Source organism: Calidris pugnax, unplaced genomic scaffold (assembly GCF_001431845.1).
Source record: "Calidris pugnax isolate Ruff unplaced genomic scaffold, ASM143184v1 scaffold116, whole genome shotgun sequence".
Taxonomy (NCBI): domain Eukaryota; kingdom Metazoa; phylum Chordata; class Aves; order Charadriiformes; family Scolopacidae; genus Calidris; species Calidris pugnax.
Genome location: NW_015090877.1, coordinates 1,429,711 through 1,446,548, shown reverse-complemented (window position 1 = coordinate 1,446,548; position 16,838 = coordinate 1,429,711). Strand labels below are relative to the sequence as shown.

Here is a 16,838-nt window from a genome sequence, read left to right as displayed (position 1 = left end):
CAAGCAGGGGGGCTGGGGGCACCCAGGGCATCTGACGCCTGATGAAAATGATGATTTATTTCTGTCTATCAGGGAGTGCTGCCCTCTAACCTCAGGCAGACCCTCCATGCCCCAGATGGGATGGGACTACCCGATGCCTTGGGCAGCATGAGGTGCATCCAAGGTACCCACCCTGGGGTGTCTGTGTTCTGGTCAGGTCACCCTGATGACACTGTGTGACAGTCCTGATGGTGTCCCTGCTCAATGGGGTACAAGTTGGACTGAGCCACAGATTTGGACCCTGCTTCCTTATGGGGTAAGAGGGAGGATTCAGGCTCCCCCACCCGGGCGGCTCCAGGGCTCCCTCCCAGTTCCACCATGTGTGGTCACAGCCCTCCAGGACTTTCCTGGATCCCTGGCTTCGCCCTCCAAGACCCCAAAGTAGATGTGAGGGAAATGATTTAACACTGTTGGCAACAGCTGCAAAATCATGAACCAAGATGCAGAATCTCAGAACTAGGGGGAAAAAAATGTGATGTTCTTGTCTTTTGGCTCCCGGTTTCAGACAGCAGCATTTTTGAGCATTTCTTTGCAGTGCAAAGCGTGAGAAGTGCTGCCTTAAAAGAGAAAAGAAACAGAAGCGGAGATTCTTCTACAGCACCAGGACTTTGGAAATTAGGGCATGAGAGTGGAACAGCCCAGTCCCAAAGAGATCGGGGTAAAATTATGAAATCTGGCTACATCCCTGATGGACAGCCTGATGGGGGTGATGGACTTGGTTTCAGTGCTACTCCTCTGTAATAAACTTACTGGATATTTTTAGTGTTTATTCAGTTTTGCAGTCAAAAACAGAAATTTGGTGGGCTACGATCTCCTTGGAGAGGAGTAGGGTCTGAGTTGGAGGGTGGGTCCTTCATCTCCCCATCACACAGCTGAGCCCCTGATGTGCTGGGAGCTACCCCACCTCCAGCAGAAGGCAATTTCTGCAGGGCGAGAAGGTTTCAGGAGGAGCCACTCAAAACCCATGTGCACCCCTCTCTGGACAGTCTGCTGGAGGTGTTTCTCACCCACCATCATGGTGGGGAGATCACTGTGCTTGGCCAGGAGTCTCAGGTCATCTGCCCTTGCCACACCGGACCTTCCCCCTGTGGATGTGGCCACCTCAAAGGCTCTCACACAACAGCCCTGTCCCTGTCATGGCAATTAACCAGGAGCTGATTGCCCAGGCTTGGCTCAGCAGCAGATCCTGCGTGTCCCTGTGTGTCCCTGCGTGTCCCTGCGTGTCCCTGCGTGTCTCTGTGTGTCACCGTGTGACTGGAGAAGTCGGGGCGATGTGCTCATGTAGTGCAGAGGAGAAGGGATAAACACAGCTTGGGCTATCTTCAGTGTAAATCCAGGACTTTGCCAGATAAAAATGTTGTTTTTTCAATTGCTGTTTGTACTCCATGTGAATTTTGCTATGCATTGTGCATATTTTTGTTCTTTATGCAAAAGAACCTCTTTGAAGGGAGGACTCTGAAAGTCAGCCCCCAAAATGGAGCAGGGAAGGGGGAAAGGGTGGAATGAAGAAAGAAGGCAGCTCTAAAAACCACTTAAAATGGCAAGTCTGCCAAATGTGGGCTCTATGAGGAGTCGAAATGAGATGGCAGATATGAAACGCCTGGTGTGACTGGGCTCCAAGAGCCTCTGTGGCTCACACTCCACCCCACAGAATGCTGTGGCTTGCAGAAAGCCGGCCGTGCTAGGAGGAAGATGCCAACTGAGGAAGCACCTGGTGCCATCTGCACAGCACCAGGGCAGGTTTCCCGGTGCCACCCTCCTTCCTGCAGATCACCATCCTGCTCTGAGAATGCCGCTAAATCAAAGGACAAGGCGGTACCCCGAGGAGACCAGGTGAGTCTGAAAAGCACCGAGAGCCATCAAAAGTCAGGAGCAGATCAGACATCCCAACTGGAAAGGAAATAAGAGGGGTCTTGAGATCTGCTCTTGGCATTTCATCTGCATTTGATGGGACATCGAGCTCTGCTCCCTGGGTAAACAGGAGGCAAGAAACTGGAGATAACATCTCCTGTGAAGAGGCATTAGCCCAGCCAGAGGCAGGGCTGAGGTGGGGCTTTATCTCTCCAAGGCAGAAGGATGCTTCAGAAAAAAAGATAATTACATCTGGAACAAGAGATTAGTATCAGCTGTCTTTTAATTTCTTGGTTTTTACACTTCTGTTTGATAATCTGACTCCTGATTTTGCAGTCAACAACTGAGCTGCTCAGTTTCTTAGGCTACACCTTGTTATTGCTGTCCAGGACCCTCACAGCACAATTTGTCGCTGCAAAAGGAACATTTCCCTTCTTGCACTTAGCCCAGTTTGGGAGATTAGTACATTCAAGACTGAAAAATTGGCTGGAAGCTCACAAAATGGGGGAGGTTGTTTTCTCTGCCTAATGTCTAAATGAGAATTAAGAGTGCCAACAAGATCTACTGTTTCTAAACCTCAGAGGACACCGTAACCCAAAACAACCAGTTCAGCATCTTCTGTCCAATGCATATTTCCCTTGATTAAAAGATCAATTCCAAATGCAAAAAGCAGTTGGATTAATTTAATTTTTTTTTTTTTTTTGCTAATGAGTTGGCTATATGCACTTTCAATTAGTGAAAATCATTTTGGAGATGCTATTTCATGCTACAGTTGACTTCCAACTTCTGCCCAACACAACTTGCCACAGAAGTATGAGTAAAACCTGTGTTATTCACCCCTCCACAAGACCGTAGAAACGGGAGAAGGTGAGGATGGGAGTACATATGTGTCAAGCCACCAAGTTATTTATGTTGGGATGAATCTGTCCAGATCTATATATCTTGATCAGCCAAATGAAATGCCAAATTGAAAGTGAAGGCTCCAGTTAACACTGCAATCAAATGTTCCCTCACCGCAGAGAATCGATCTTTCACCAAGAAAACAAATAAAAAGTGCAAGTGCAAAGCAAACCTGAAGTTTATTATTTAAACTCTGTTTCCTCTTTCAGATTTAAAAGATTATTTATGCCCTTGGAGGAAAACTGATTGAACCTTGTTGCCTGGGAGGAAGCAGCTCATCATTTCCATCAGGATGGCAGATAGAAAGATCTGAGACCCAAGACCAGGAATTGAAGCACAACGCACCAGCTAGGCATAAATTACACCCTGTGCATCTTCCTGATTACTCTGGCAATTAAATCTAGGCAAGGAGCAATGGGCAGACATAGCCTGGGTCTGCCCAGGCAGCCTGGCTGGCGCAGGGCATGAAGATGAAAGATGGATGGATGGACCAGGCAGGACCGAGTTCTCCCCCAGCGCAGGGACCGCGCCGGTCCCTGTGAAGCCTGAGAGGGATGCGGCATCCCTCTTCCCTAAAACCCATGTGTCCCAGCAGTGCTGAACGTGGGAAATGATCTCCTTTAATACAAACCCTGGTGACCTGCACCCACGCGGGTGCCTGCCCGGCTCCACGCCGGCTTTGCCACGTCCATCTGGACAGGCGCCGAGCTCGCTCCCAGCCTCGGGAGAACACAGACCTTCCCACTGAGGAAAACGAGTGTCTTGTGTTTGCATGTTACGAGGATTAAGTCACTGATTGTTGTTACCAGTGCGGAAAAGAAAGAAATAATTTAGTCTGTAAGCCTGTGCTAATTATGGCTGTGTCTGAGACAGCATTTCTCAGCATCAGCCTCTCGGTGCTTTCGGAGAGTTTGTAGCATCATTCCCCCTGTGAACAGATGGGGAAACTGAGTCGCAGAGGGGGGCTGTGACGTGCCAAGTGAAGCAAGATGAACTGAGCTGAACGAGAAAGCACTCCTGGTGCCAGGAGCTGGCGCTTCCCTTATTTGAAGGAGGCCAAAAAAAAATCATCCTGGTCTCCGGATGCAGGTAGAGAAATAGCCCAGAAAAGGCGGGTAGACAGCCATGCCAGTGACGTCCCGGGTTTCTGTCCTCTGGCCCTCCTTTGAGGAGCAATGGAAAGGTGTTATTGTCACCCCAGGAAGCTTCGGGACTGGGAGATGTCACCTCTCTGCCTCTGTGTCCCTGTGGTCCTACTTGGGCATCACCAGTACCCAAGGCTCTGCGTGTAAGAGCATCCTGTGTTCTCAGGGACAGTGTGGATGGAGGCTGGTGAGGAAAACAAGGGAACGGGGCTGGGGAACAAAATCCCTGTCCTCCTCCAGCTCCAGTGAACAGAGATCTTTGTTCTTAACAAAAATCCAACCAAAACACCCAGGACTGCAGAAGCTGCTGAAAACGGTCCCTGCCCAGAACTGGGGGCAAAGCCCAGGCAAGGAAGGGGTGGGGAGAAGGATGGAAAAGGCAGTAAGTGATGGGACAAGGGCATGAGGGAGAGCTGCTGGGTCCCACCAGGCTCAGTGGAGTGAAGGGCAAATTGAGATGCTGCAAACTTTCCAGTGGTTCATCCTACTTTGCACTGCTCTATATTGCCAAAAATGGTCGTTCCTCCTCTATGTGCCCCTCATGACCCATTTGGCCCTTAGCCCATAGGTGACTGCTACCTGTGCTCTATAGGAAGGAGGATCCCAACCCCTCACGGTTATTTTATACTCTCTTTTTGGTGGCATCACAAACGATGTCTCCTTAATACCCAGACCTACCCACTCAGCTGCCCTCGGGTTGGGAAGGCGGCTACGTGCGCGGCGGCAGGCTGCAGCGGGGCTGGGGGCTGGCGGAGCAGGGGGTGCCCAGCTCATTGCTATTCTGCAGGACACCCCGCTGGCTCTGGGACTTTTTTGTGGCCGCCTTGGAGAGCATCAATTGCTCTTTCTTGCAACCAGGCATCCCGCGCAAGAGCCATGGGTCGGCCCCGGCAGCTGGGCAGCCGTGCTGCCAGAGAGGACATCTCCCTGCCAGGAGCCCCAGCAGCATCTGGGACGGCTGGTTGCTCATTTCATGGGCTTTAAAGTTCAGGGCACGTTGGATGAGGTGTGTCCCAAAAGGACCATCTCCCCGGGACCACTCCTCGGTCCCTGCCCAGAACTGGGGGCAAAGCCCAGGCAAGGAAGGGGTGGGGAGAAGGATGGAAAAGGCAGTAAGTGATGGGACAAGGGCATGAGGGAGAGCTGCTGGGTCCCACCAGGCTCAGTGGAGTGAAGGGCAAATTGAGATGCTGCAAACTTTCCAGTGGTTCATCCTACTTTGCACTGCTCTATATTGCCAAAAATGGTCGTTCCTCCTCTATGTGCCCCTCATCACCCATTTGGCCCTTAGCCCATAGGTGACTGCTACCTGTGCTCTATAGGAAGGAGGATCCCAACCCCTCACGGTTATTTTATACTCTCTTTTTGGTGGCATCACAAACGATGTCTCCTTAATACCCAGACCTACCCGTTCAGCTGCCCTCGGTTAAACGATGTCTCCTTAATACCCAGACCTACCCACTCAGCTGCCCTCGGGTTGGGAAGGCGGCTACGTGCGCGGCGGCAGGCTGCAGCGGGGCTGGGGGCTGGCGGAGCAGGGGGTGCCCAGCTCATTGCTATTCTGCAGGACACCCCACTGGCTCTGGGACTTTTTTGTGGCCGCCTTGGAGAGCATCAATTGCTCTTTCTTGCAACCAGGCATCCCGCGCAAGAGCCGTGGGTCGGCCCCGGCAGCTGGGCAGCCGTGCTGCCAGAGAGGACATCTCCCTGCCAGGAGCCCGGGCGGCCTCTGGGACGGCTGGTTGCTCATTTCATGGGCTTTAAAGTTCAGGGCACGTTGGATGAGGTGTGTCCCAAAAGGACCATCTCCCCGGGACCACTCCTCCCAGCCCATGGGCAACCTGCACACTGGGGTGTCTCAAGCTCTGAGCTCCTGCATCCATCCCTGCTGTAGCCAGAGGGATCACTTTGAAAAACCATTAATTTCTCTCCAGGATAAACCAATACTGTTTGTATTAGCTCAGTTGTGCTGGCTGTCATTTCCCCTATCTCTGAGACAGTGCTGTTGTCCCCAAGGGGACAAGTCTCTCATCCCTCTCAGGAGTCTCTTATCTGCATGGTCTCCTCTGTGCTCCATGTCCCACTGTCTGCAAGGACCACAACACCCCCAGTTCTCTCCTGGGCTTCCCTCACACCCCCATGGGCAGGACCCTGCGGAGTTTTTCACTGTCCTTCCTCCAGCCAGAGCTTTTCTTTCAGCCCATCAGTTTCTTTCCACTCTGAAATGACTCCTGTGTGTGTCATGAAGAAACTCATCTCCCAGGTCATTTCACGATGTGGAGCCTCCTCCACGTTTTCCTCCTTCTCTGCATTGCAGTGACCTTTCTGTCCCTCCTGCCCCCACACCAGAATATGGACCTGCCAATATGCTGACTTTCTGAATTTCAGACCCCTCTTGACTCCCTCACATCTGCTCTGATGGGTGCCACCAAAACCCCTCTCCCTGCCGAGTCTCGTGCTGTGACTCCGAGCTCCTGCATCCATCCCTGCTGTAGCCAGAGGGATCACTTTGAAAAACCATTAATTTCTCTCCAGGATAAACCAATACTGTTTGTATTAGCTCAGTTGTGCTGGCTGTCATTTCCCCTATCTCTGAGACAGTGCTGTTGTCCCCAAGGGGACAAGTCTCTCATCCCTCTCAGGAGTCTCTTATCTGCATGGTCTCCTCTGTGCTCCATGTCCCACTGTCTGCAGGGACCACAACACCCCCAATTCACACCTGGGCTTCCCTCACACCCTGGTGGGCAGGACCCTGCAGAGTTTTTCACTGTCCTTCCTCCAGCCAGAGCTTTTCTTTCAGCCCATCAGTTTCTTTCCACTCTGAAATGACTCCTGTGTGTGTCATGAAGAAACTCATCTCCCAGGTCATTTCACGATGTGGAGCCTCCTCCACGTTTTCCTCCTTCTCTGCATTGCAGTGACCTTTCTGTCCCTCCTACCCCCACACCAGAATATGGACCTGCCAATATGCTGACTTTCTGAATTTCAGACCCCTCTTGACTCCCTCACATCTGCTCTGATGGGTGCCACCAAAACCCCTCTCCCTGCCGAGTCTCGTGCTGTGACTCCTTGGGATGAGTCATTCCTCCCTGCTGTCGGGCTGATTTTGAACATTTCATCCATTTGGATGCAGTGGCTCCATGGCCCCCGGCCCTGTGACTTTGCCCAGCCTTGCCTGCTCTGCCTTGAATTCCTAGGGACTTGCAGGTCCCAGGCCACTCAGCCAAGTGGCTGCTGTGTCCTCTCCCAGGGACTTGTAGGTCCCAGGCCACCCAGCTGTGTCCCCTCAGAGCCCGTCGTCATGTCCAATAGTCCCTCATGTTTGGGTACAAACTGCTTTGAGATGTCGTGGACAGGAGATCTCGTTGGGTCTGGCCTCACTGGCTGCAAACTACAGCTGTGGGTCTGGTGTTCCTTCCAGATGAGACTTTGTACATGGAGTCTAGTGGGCTTTGTCCCAACTGTCTCCATCCAAGTTCATGGCCAAAAACCCCCTTTCTGGTCAACAAAGTCAACCTGATACTTTTAAGACATGGTTAAGCTCATCCTCACATGGGGAATGGGCTAGACAAGCCCTCCTGTGATGCACCCTGGGGTGTAAAAGGAGCTGAGGGTAGCTCAGCTGTTGGTGGCCACATGGCACATGTCCAACCAGAGTAAGATGGACACCACATCCATGTGCCAAGGGCTGGGCAATGACAGGGAGACCAGCCTGTAGCTCCAGAGCTGGTGGCTGGGGAGGGGTTGGTGCTGATTCCATGGCACAAGAGTGCCTGAGCCCGTCTGCACACCCAGCCCTGACCCTGTGAGTCACTTATTTTTACTCCATCCCCTGCTCTGGCCAGCGTGGAGCAGAGGTCAGAACCTTTTCAGCAACCGGGTGATGATGACACTTCCTACGGATGGAGTCACATTCTTCCATCTATGGTGTGAGGGAGGATCCAGGACGCCCCATCAAAGTTCTCCAGTGTGCCCTGAGCACAGCCCCAGCTGTGGTGATGGCACATACCATGGTGAGCTGGTCCTGACTCACTCCTGACACGCTGCCTGCAGGGCCAGGCTGGGCTGGTGGGGACTGGGCAGGCTGAATCAGCAGCTCTTGCTTTGGCAAAGCCTCCTTCTGTAAGATATTTCACTTGCGTTTGTGCCAGAAGCTGCTCAATGTAGTTGGAAAGCACCAGACACCAAGCCCCAACGTGCATCACCATCACTTCCACCCACCCAGTGCTCTTGGAAACACCTCAGTCACTCCAGACAAGGACCCAAAGGGCTCAGTGGTGCTGTTGGAAGTGTGACAGTCTGTCTGGGTGTTCCCAGGTGTTTTGGGGTCTCTGCTCCTCAAGCACGGGTCTGATGGACTATTGTACCGTGGACACAGGACTAGACGCTTTGCTGTCCATCCCACCATGTCCAGGTGGCCCTGGCTGTTGGTGCTCCTCACCTTTTGCTCAATGGGGGACCTCATGGTCAGTTTATATTACCATGGGATGAAGAAATACAAGCTGGCTTGTGTCCCTTCTGTCCACTTTGTAGGTTGATGGTACCCAACACACCTGACTCACTGCTATGGAGGTGGCAGAGCCTTGCTGGATTCCATCCACCCATCTCCACCTGGTTTGATGTCTGTGCTCCCTGTAGGATGAATTCATGGGCAGGACCCCCCTTGCTGAGGACGTCATCCATACAGATGTGTCTCAGCCCCTTTTGACTCCCTCAGTGGGTGGAGATGCTGTCACTTTTATTAAGCACCAATTGCTGACAAGAGAGAATTTTGGCGTTCTTGAATTCAGGATCTGCAGATCAGGGACCTGCAGCCCAGGACGACCATTTGGTCCCCTGGATAACCCTGTTTCATTGAGTTACTCCTACATGGATCACCATGGCATGGGCTGGGATCATGGAAGACCTTGGCTGGACTGCTGATCACTGCATAGTGCATGAAGAGAAAGGCCAGGTTGCCCTGGCGAATCTCAGCTTCCATGTCTGCTGTGCCCCAGCCTCTGTCCCTGCCCAGTGGGGTCACCCTGAGTGAGCTCTGTGCCTCAGTTTCCCTGTCTGCAGATGTGCCATTGCCCTGGCTGGGAACATGCCTTCAAATTTTCTGGTGATGCATTGTCAAGGGTCAATGCTTTAACCTGAAAATCAGTAGAAATAGGAAAAAACAAACCAAACCAAACCAAACCAAACCAATGAAAATATTCCCAGAGTGTGATTTCGGGGTGTAGCAGGCAAACACCAGCCAGAAGGAGCTGGTTTTCACTCCTCGCCCTGCAGCGTCAGGAGACATAAGCCATGCTGAGGGGACAGATGTCGACTCGCAGGGAATGGGGTCAGGATGAACTCTGGGCAGATTACCCAGCACGGGGACCATGTCTCGCCCCAGGGGAGAAGGGCTGGGATGCATCGTGGTGCTGCTGCCCAGGAAGCCTGTCCAGGTTCTCTGGAGGCCATGCATTTCCCTTTGCCCTTTTCATCAAGAAAATTTGGGAATAACCCCAAATATCAACAAGTCCAGAGCATCGTGAAGAGGATTCACTGCTCTTCTCACCTTCCCTCTGTGCTACCGAGGGCAGAGCATCCCAAGGCCAGACCCTCGCTGCATCCCAAGGAGGGGGACACCCTCAAACCCCAGCATTTTCCCTAAGAGCCCGGGAGCTGGGGATGCTGCTCACAGCCCAAGTCCTTTCCCTCTGGCTGCCGTGGCAGCGGCTGTAGATTTTTTCAAGTGACCTGATTTTGCATCTGCCGGCGAACGTCTGGCGACGGCACTGCAGCAGGAGCTCTGTGTGCTCCCAACGAGCCTCATCCAGACGTCCCCTCACCCAGGGAAGGGACCTCCTGCCTTTGATCTCTGACTTATCCCTCTCTCAGCTGAGAATTACTCTGCTGATCACAGAGCCTCGCTGAAAACCAGCTCACCTGGGTATTTACCAGCATCTCAAGACCAATATAACCTGCTGGTAAACCCCTTACCCTTCCCAAGGCTTGGAGTATTTTGGTGATACCAGAATCAATCTCCTGGTCCTGGACCAGCACATATCGTCCGTGCAGCCTGGATCTGCTTGGAGCAGAGCTCGGTGTGAAAAGCTCTCTCTGATTTAGCACCCACACGCAGAGCGGGTGCAGGGTGCTGGAAACCGCAGCTTGGAACCTGCCCAAAGTCTCCAAAAAACCTCCCTGCACTGTGATTTCTGCCTTTCATTCTCCATTCTCGGTTCTGATCTGCCTGTTCCTTGGGAAAGGAGGTCTCCATCAGTCACCCTCCTTTGCTAAAAATATACCTGGTGGAGGGCAGCAAGGGCAGAGAGAAAATCACTCTGAGAAAGAGGCGGCTGCAAAGACCTGCCAGTCCCCAAAATTTCTTTGGTTTAGGAAAAATGGGAACATTTTCCTTGGAAATGCAGTCTTCTTTGGAGGGTCAAGGCCTGTAAGGACTGATGGTGTCTTTTCATTGACTAACGGAGGTTGAAAGAAACCTGGATGATCTCCCGGGCGCTAGAGCCCCCCTGCAGCTCTCCGAGCTCACGCTCCCTCCCTGCTCTGAGTCACCTGGACACTTTTAAAATGTTTCCTCTGAATTTAAAAATAAGCCTGGGAAGAGCCACGGTTTGGTTTATTCACTTGCCTGGCTGGACAGGATCACTCACTGCTGCCCTCACTTATCATCTGCTGTTTTGGCTGGGCTAGCTAGAGACATCTCCAGCCACCCTCACAGGATCACTCACTGCTGCCCTCACTTATCTGCTGTTTTGGCTGGACTAGCTAGAGACATCTCCAGCCACCCTTGCCTCCCTGGGGACATGTGAAACCCATCACCTGGTCAACAAATTGCCCTCAGATGAAGCATACATTTCCTTTTCTTAATTTCATCCCATTACTCTGAGTTGAAACCCTCATGCCAGCCTGAAGTATTGCTTCTGAGGTTTGATACCTCCCCATTTCACTGGGCACCGTCCCCAGGGGACCAGCTCCCATGGGCACTGGGACCACCACACATCCCAGCCTGGTCCAAAACCTCCTCATCTCCGTCCCAGACACATCTGCTGGGTCTCAGACCCAGGGAAGTTTCCTGGCACTTAGTGTTGGGAACGCTGGAAAGATTTCCCATGGGCCCTTAGGTGCTTTGGTGCCTGGGAATTTGGGCAGGGTTTCATCCTGATGTTCTCCTCATCCCCTGTCCCATGACAGCGGGGTGCCCATCGCTCTCCTGCCAAGACCTTCATGAACTCTCAGTGGAAGAAAGACAGGAAAACCGTCTCAGACGTGTGTCTTGCTCCACGACCCAGCTGGCCAAGGGTGATGAGACTTCCTAGGCTTCCCTGTGACCCAGCCCCAGCTGGCCCCACGCCTGTGGCCCTTGGCAGGGCTGGAGAGAAGGGGAAAGAGCGCTGCAATCCCAGCAAGAGCTCAAGCTAAGGCGGGAGCCTGAAAAACAGGAGGGCTGAGAGGGGAAAGCTTCCCCCTTCCACCACCAGGTCCATCCACGAGCTCACAGGCCACCTGCAAGTCTTCCTTCCTCCTCATCTTCTGGCATCTTCTGGCTCAGAGCTGAGGGATGCTCCTGCCATCCCTGAGCTGTTTTCTCTCATAAGGCTCGTGACAAGGCACTTCAGAACTATCAGAGAATTCCAGTGCTATCTATAGAGCCACCCACAGACCTTGCTTTAACCTGGGCTCTCCCCTTGCTGCACCCCAACCTCCTGCCCCCCCATTTCCTAGTAATTTCTAGCCCACTTTGGTCTAATTTCCATAGCTCTGCAGCCTCACGTGTGTGGCTTCAGCAACACAAACTGTATCTCGTCCTGGTGGGATGCTCCTTGGGATGCTGCAGGGTGGGAAGGGCAGGGCTGGGGGTGCACACTGATGTCGGGGCCTAGACACAGGAGGTGGAGGTCCCTGCTGTGGAGTGAAACACCCCACATACAAAGGCTCTTGCTACCAGCAGGTTTCTTGAGTTTTTATCTTCCTGGCACATGTTTCAAAGCTTTTCAGGAAAGAGCTGGTGGTCCAAGTGAAGTGGAAAATGCGAGGACCCCCACAAGGTGAGGACACCGGCTCCTTCTGCCACAGCCCTCTCCAAAAAGCCCAATGCAGCATCTCAGAGCGGAGACAGGGGCCCCTGTGTCAGGGGAGGCTGGTGCTGAAGGAGCTACATCCCCCCACAAACATCCCTCCAGCACCGTCCCCTCCAGCATCCTGCCTCCAGCCGCCGCCTCCGCCGGGATGCCGAGGGGCCGGTTCCTGCCGGACGCCCCCGTCGGCTGCTTCCCCTCCCTTTGAACTCGTTTCATCTTCCCTGAGACGAGAGAGGGAAGTTTGGGCTGGGCTGGGGGACCCCGCTGTGCCCGGCTGGTGGGGACGACAGGACGGGGGTCCTGCCTTGCTGCCGGCCGGGGAGGAAGGATGCGAGAGGGGAGATGTGAGCTTTTCCACCAGCATGAAAGCAGCAAACCTATTTTAGGTGGCTTTCAGCTGTTCAGAGCGGTTCCTGTGGAGGCTGGGGAGCATGATACCCTCTGCTCCAGCCTGTTCAACCTGAGTAGTGCTCTTCCATCCCTCCAGAGTTGAGAAAAGGTTCCTTGGGGGCAGGCAGCATCCTTCAGACCCCTGCAGCCAGGAGGGATGCTACCCAGGGGTTTGGGGAAGAGGGAAAGGGTTTGGTGGGATATCTCGGTCCCTCAACCATGCCGGGTTTACCTCCAAGAGCAAGAGATGCCAACTCAGAGACTTGCAAGACTCCTCTCCATCCCACAAAATCTGCCTCCATCTTGCATGAGTGACCCACGTTTCTGTGTCCATGGGTGACACGGCCAAGGGAGTGAGGAGGGTGCCCGAGGTGGAGCATCAGATGCCTCTTGGGCATCTCCTACTGCCATCCCAAGACACTAATGTCTCAGGGCACCATTAGCTGAAGATGAGCTGCCAGCAAACACCCACCCCCAGGGCTGCAAAGCTCCCCACCTCCCCCGGGGCTCGATGTCTGGCCGGGTCCGTGGGCAGTGGACGGGTCTGGGTGTTTGCTGGAAGGAGGAAACCTGAAGGGGGGCCAGGAGAAAACCATGGGGCCAGGAGCATGGGGAGCCAGGGACAGGGCCGGGCTGGAATGCACCGTGTTCCCCCCTCCCTGCCAAGCTGTGCTTCCAGTCCCCACTCCGCCTAATTAAATAGAAAGCCTGGAAAGTCCTGTAATGACTTTGCTTCTCCCTCAGACAACCCTTCCCAGCCAATGGTCCTGTTGTCATCTCCACCCAGTTGGCCAGTATGTGACAGGGACATGGAAACCCTTGCACACCCCTTCATGGAACCCCAAATGTGAGTGGTGACTCTTTGGTGATCCCCAGAGCGGAGATGGCATTCGCAAGGTGGTCGGCACGAGGACGGAGCAGGGATGCACGGAGCCTCTCTCCTCGCTGTTCCCCATCCCTGTCGGCTGCCTCTATGAAATGCATTTATTTCCCTTCCCCCTGTCCCCCCTCCCCGAGCCTCGGCAGAGCCAGGGCTGCCTGCGAGCAGGGAGTGAGGCTGGTTTTGTGGGGGATCCCATGCACAACAGTCCATGAGACCCTCTCGGCCATGTGTGGGTCACACTGATGAGCATCCAACCCGTGCCAGGCTTATCTGGGGACCTTCTTTGGCAGAGGGGCAGGCTGCAGCGTGCGTGCTGTCTCCTGACCCTGTCCCCTCTGTGTCTGATGCTGGCTGGCCCCGTGCCGGAGAGGATGTCCCTGCTCCATGTCCTGGCTGCCCTCGGGATGTGGCTGAGGCAGGAATGCCCCCACATCACCCCACATCTGCCTGCAAATCTCTGTGGGATGCCATTGCTGCCCAGATCTACTTCTGCCCATGGACCTTCAGGGAATTAGCAGTTCTCCCTGGTGTCTCCCATGCACCACCAGCTGCGGGTGGGCAGGGGACATCTCCTCCTGTGCTATTTCACCTTGGGTCTGCTTGGGGACATCCCAAATCCACAGAGACTTGGCGGCAGAGCACAAATATAAAGGAAAAGGGTGGTGGGCTTAGGGGGAACTTTGCTAAAGAGGGAGCTGGGTTCTTCCAGGGCACCTACGATGGACACGGCCCCACAGCAGGGGTCTTGCTGGGGTCCCCAGTCCTGTCGAGGTGTCGCAGGCTCTCTGTGCCCAGCACCAACTTGCACACCAGTGGGTTTGGTGCCACGGTGAGGAACGACACCAGGAAGCCGTGATTCGAGCTGTCAGCACCGTACAAACGTTTTCAGTATCATCTTTCAGCATCCAGCAACAGGTCAGTAGAAACTTGAGGCATTTCAGATTCAGGGAATATTCTTTAGGGGCATTTTCAGTCCTATTTGTGATCCCCAGTGTCGTTCTGCTGCTGTGAGTAGGGCACAAAATCACCTAAAATCACAGCATTTGCCAACTGCCGGGAATTTACGCCAGGAAAAGAAGGAAACATCCAGGGATAAGCAAACAGGAGAGCTGGTGAAGCCGAACCCTTCTTGTTGATGTTACAAAACCTTTCAAAATTAAAGCAGGCTACAAAAAGGGGGGGAAATCTCACATTGCCAAGTGGTCGGGCATGAAACAGGCCGACCAAATTCAGGGTTGATATTACATGAGAAAACGCCACCCAAACTATCTAGAGGATGGGGGGCTCTAACATAATATTTCTTGCAGGAAAGCTCCTGGGTTCAGGGCAGAAATCTCCCCGAAAAGGCCCATTTGATGCTCAGAGGCAGCAAGCGAGGAGAAAAAAGACTGGGTTTGTTAGAAAAATGACAGACGTGATTTAAGCAGCGTTGCTATGTATAAAGCCTCAGTCCTCCCACACCTGAACCCATCCCCACCACGCAGGGGATGCAGGAGGCCCGAAAAAGCACCGAGAGCAACGACAGGGTGAGAATCGCTTTGGTTACACCGAGGGGCTGGAAGACGAGAATTTTTCAGGCTGGGAAAAAAAAAAATCACACCTCAGGAGGAAGTTGGGAACAGCCTGCAAAACCGTGTGGGCAGGGACCGTGGTTTTATCCTGTGCACCCCCCCACACACACCTTACACTCCTTCGTCGAGCAGCCTGTGCCAGCCATGGCTGGGGAAAATGCCCAAAACAACAGATCTCTGGCCTGATCCAGTGGATCTGGAAACACCCAGCAGCCAGTTGATCCCAACACAGGTGCCTCCTGTCCCTGTCTCGCTGTAGGGAAGGCAATTCCTGCCTCGGGAAGGGTCTTACTCCTGTTGAGGTCTGAGCAGCACCCAAGACCACCCTTTGGGGGGATCTTTGTGCTGATGAAGGGTCGTGGACCCCTCCAGCAAAGGGGCTGCAGCCTGTGTCTGAATTGCAAAAGCATCAGTGGGGTGACATGAGCTGTGTGTGTGCTCAGTCGTTTTTGCTGGGCTGAGCTTTCCAAAAACAGTCTCAGCAGCAGGAGCCGACAAGCCCAGGAAAGGTGTCCCTGAAGCCTGGACATGTCCTCTAATGGAGCAAGGAGGAAGCAGTGACAGCACAGCGAGGGGCTGAGCTGGAACATAGGGGCTGCACTCAAATGGCACCAACACTGGGTGTCACATCCCCTTCCAGCCCCACTGACACCCCCGGTCCCACCGCAGCACCCCAGCCTCACGGCTGCCTCCCCCCAGCCCAAGGAGCTGCAGCAACAGTGGGGATGGATCTGGCCACGATGTGGTTAAATATCTCCTCCATGAGCAGCAGAGTTCAAATAAAGTGCATCGCCCCCACTTATGCCCCATGGTATTTGCTATAGGCTTGGCTTTGACGACAGATACAGATGGTGAGAAGAGGTAAAAACGGGGAGAGGAGTCATTTGTGGGGCAGCCCTATAGCCAGGGTTCTCCACTGGGTGAACCTGCCCCATGAGACGTGCTGGTCTGCCACCTCTGGTCCCTCAAAACACCAGAGCTGTGTCCCACATGTCCTTGAACAAGCAGGTAATCACCCCCAGGCTCCTGGAGTCCCCACAGCAAGGGAAACCCAGGGCTGAAGACAAATCTATTGTCCCCTTCCCACTGCCCAAAGCACCCTGCTGGTGCTCTCCTGGTGTGGGGAGGACACACTTTATCCAGACGACAGGGACTCCATGAAGGGCTGCCCTGCCCTGCCTGCTGGCTGCCACAACACAATCTCTGCCTGCACACCCAGCACCCCCCTGAACCCCCAAGTAAAGCTGCTGGAGGCTCCATGAACCCCCCCAACCCAGCCTGCCCCAACTGCCAGATGTGCCTGGGCTGGCAGCGTAGAGGAATACCTTTCTCCCAGTGCTTTTCCAGGAGTTTGGGGCGTTCTTGCTCCCTTTTAACCCCCACAGCAGCCACTACAGAGCCTGTCCCAATGGGGTTTCCTACGACAGAGCCTGTCCCGATGGGTTTTCCTACTACAGAGCCTGTCCCGATGGGGTTTCCTACTACAGAGCCTGTCCCGATGGGGTTTCCTACCTGACGGGGATCTTCACTCTCAGGTATCGATCCACAGCGATGGCCAGGAGTGCCAGGATGGAGCTCTCGGTGAGGATGAGGACGGGACAGGCCACCATGAGGCAGCTGTAAAACTCCGTCTGCGGTCCGATGTTGATGATGATGGCCAGGGGGATGACCAGAGCCCCCACGGCCACGTCGGCCACCGCCAGCGAGACGATGAAGCAGAAGGTGGCATCCCGCAGCGCCTGGTTCATCTTCACAGCCCAGATGACCAGGATATTCCCCGGCACAGACACCAAAGCGATGAGGACTTCGATGGAGATGTAAGCAACCTGGAAGGCTGAGACGGGGTGTGCCATGATGCTCCGGTCCCCCCCCCAGTCGCGCTGGGGTCCCTCGGTCACCTGCAAAGGCACGGGGAGGCGGTTAGAGACTGGCATCCTCCACGGGGCTGCGAGCCGGGATGCGGGCTGTGCGGCGGGAGGAGGCG

The 16,838-nt window shown here is 54.1% G+C and overlaps 1 protein-coding gene across 1 annotated transcript in view; it reads right to left on the bottom strand.

The window, feature by feature from the left end:
- The window catches only part of ADORA1 (adenosine A1 receptor), a 34,561-nt gene extending 17,741 nt beyond the window's left edge, over window positions 1–16,820 (bottom strand). The window contains exon 1 of the mRNA XM_014946298.1: window positions 16,367–16,820. Coding sequence (XP_014801784.1) covers window positions 16,367–16,788 — 422 coding nt within the window. The 5' untranslated portion in view covers window positions 16,789–16,820. The remainder of the gene's footprint in view (window positions 1–16,366) is intronic.
- Window positions 16,821–16,838: the final 18 nt, after the last annotated feature.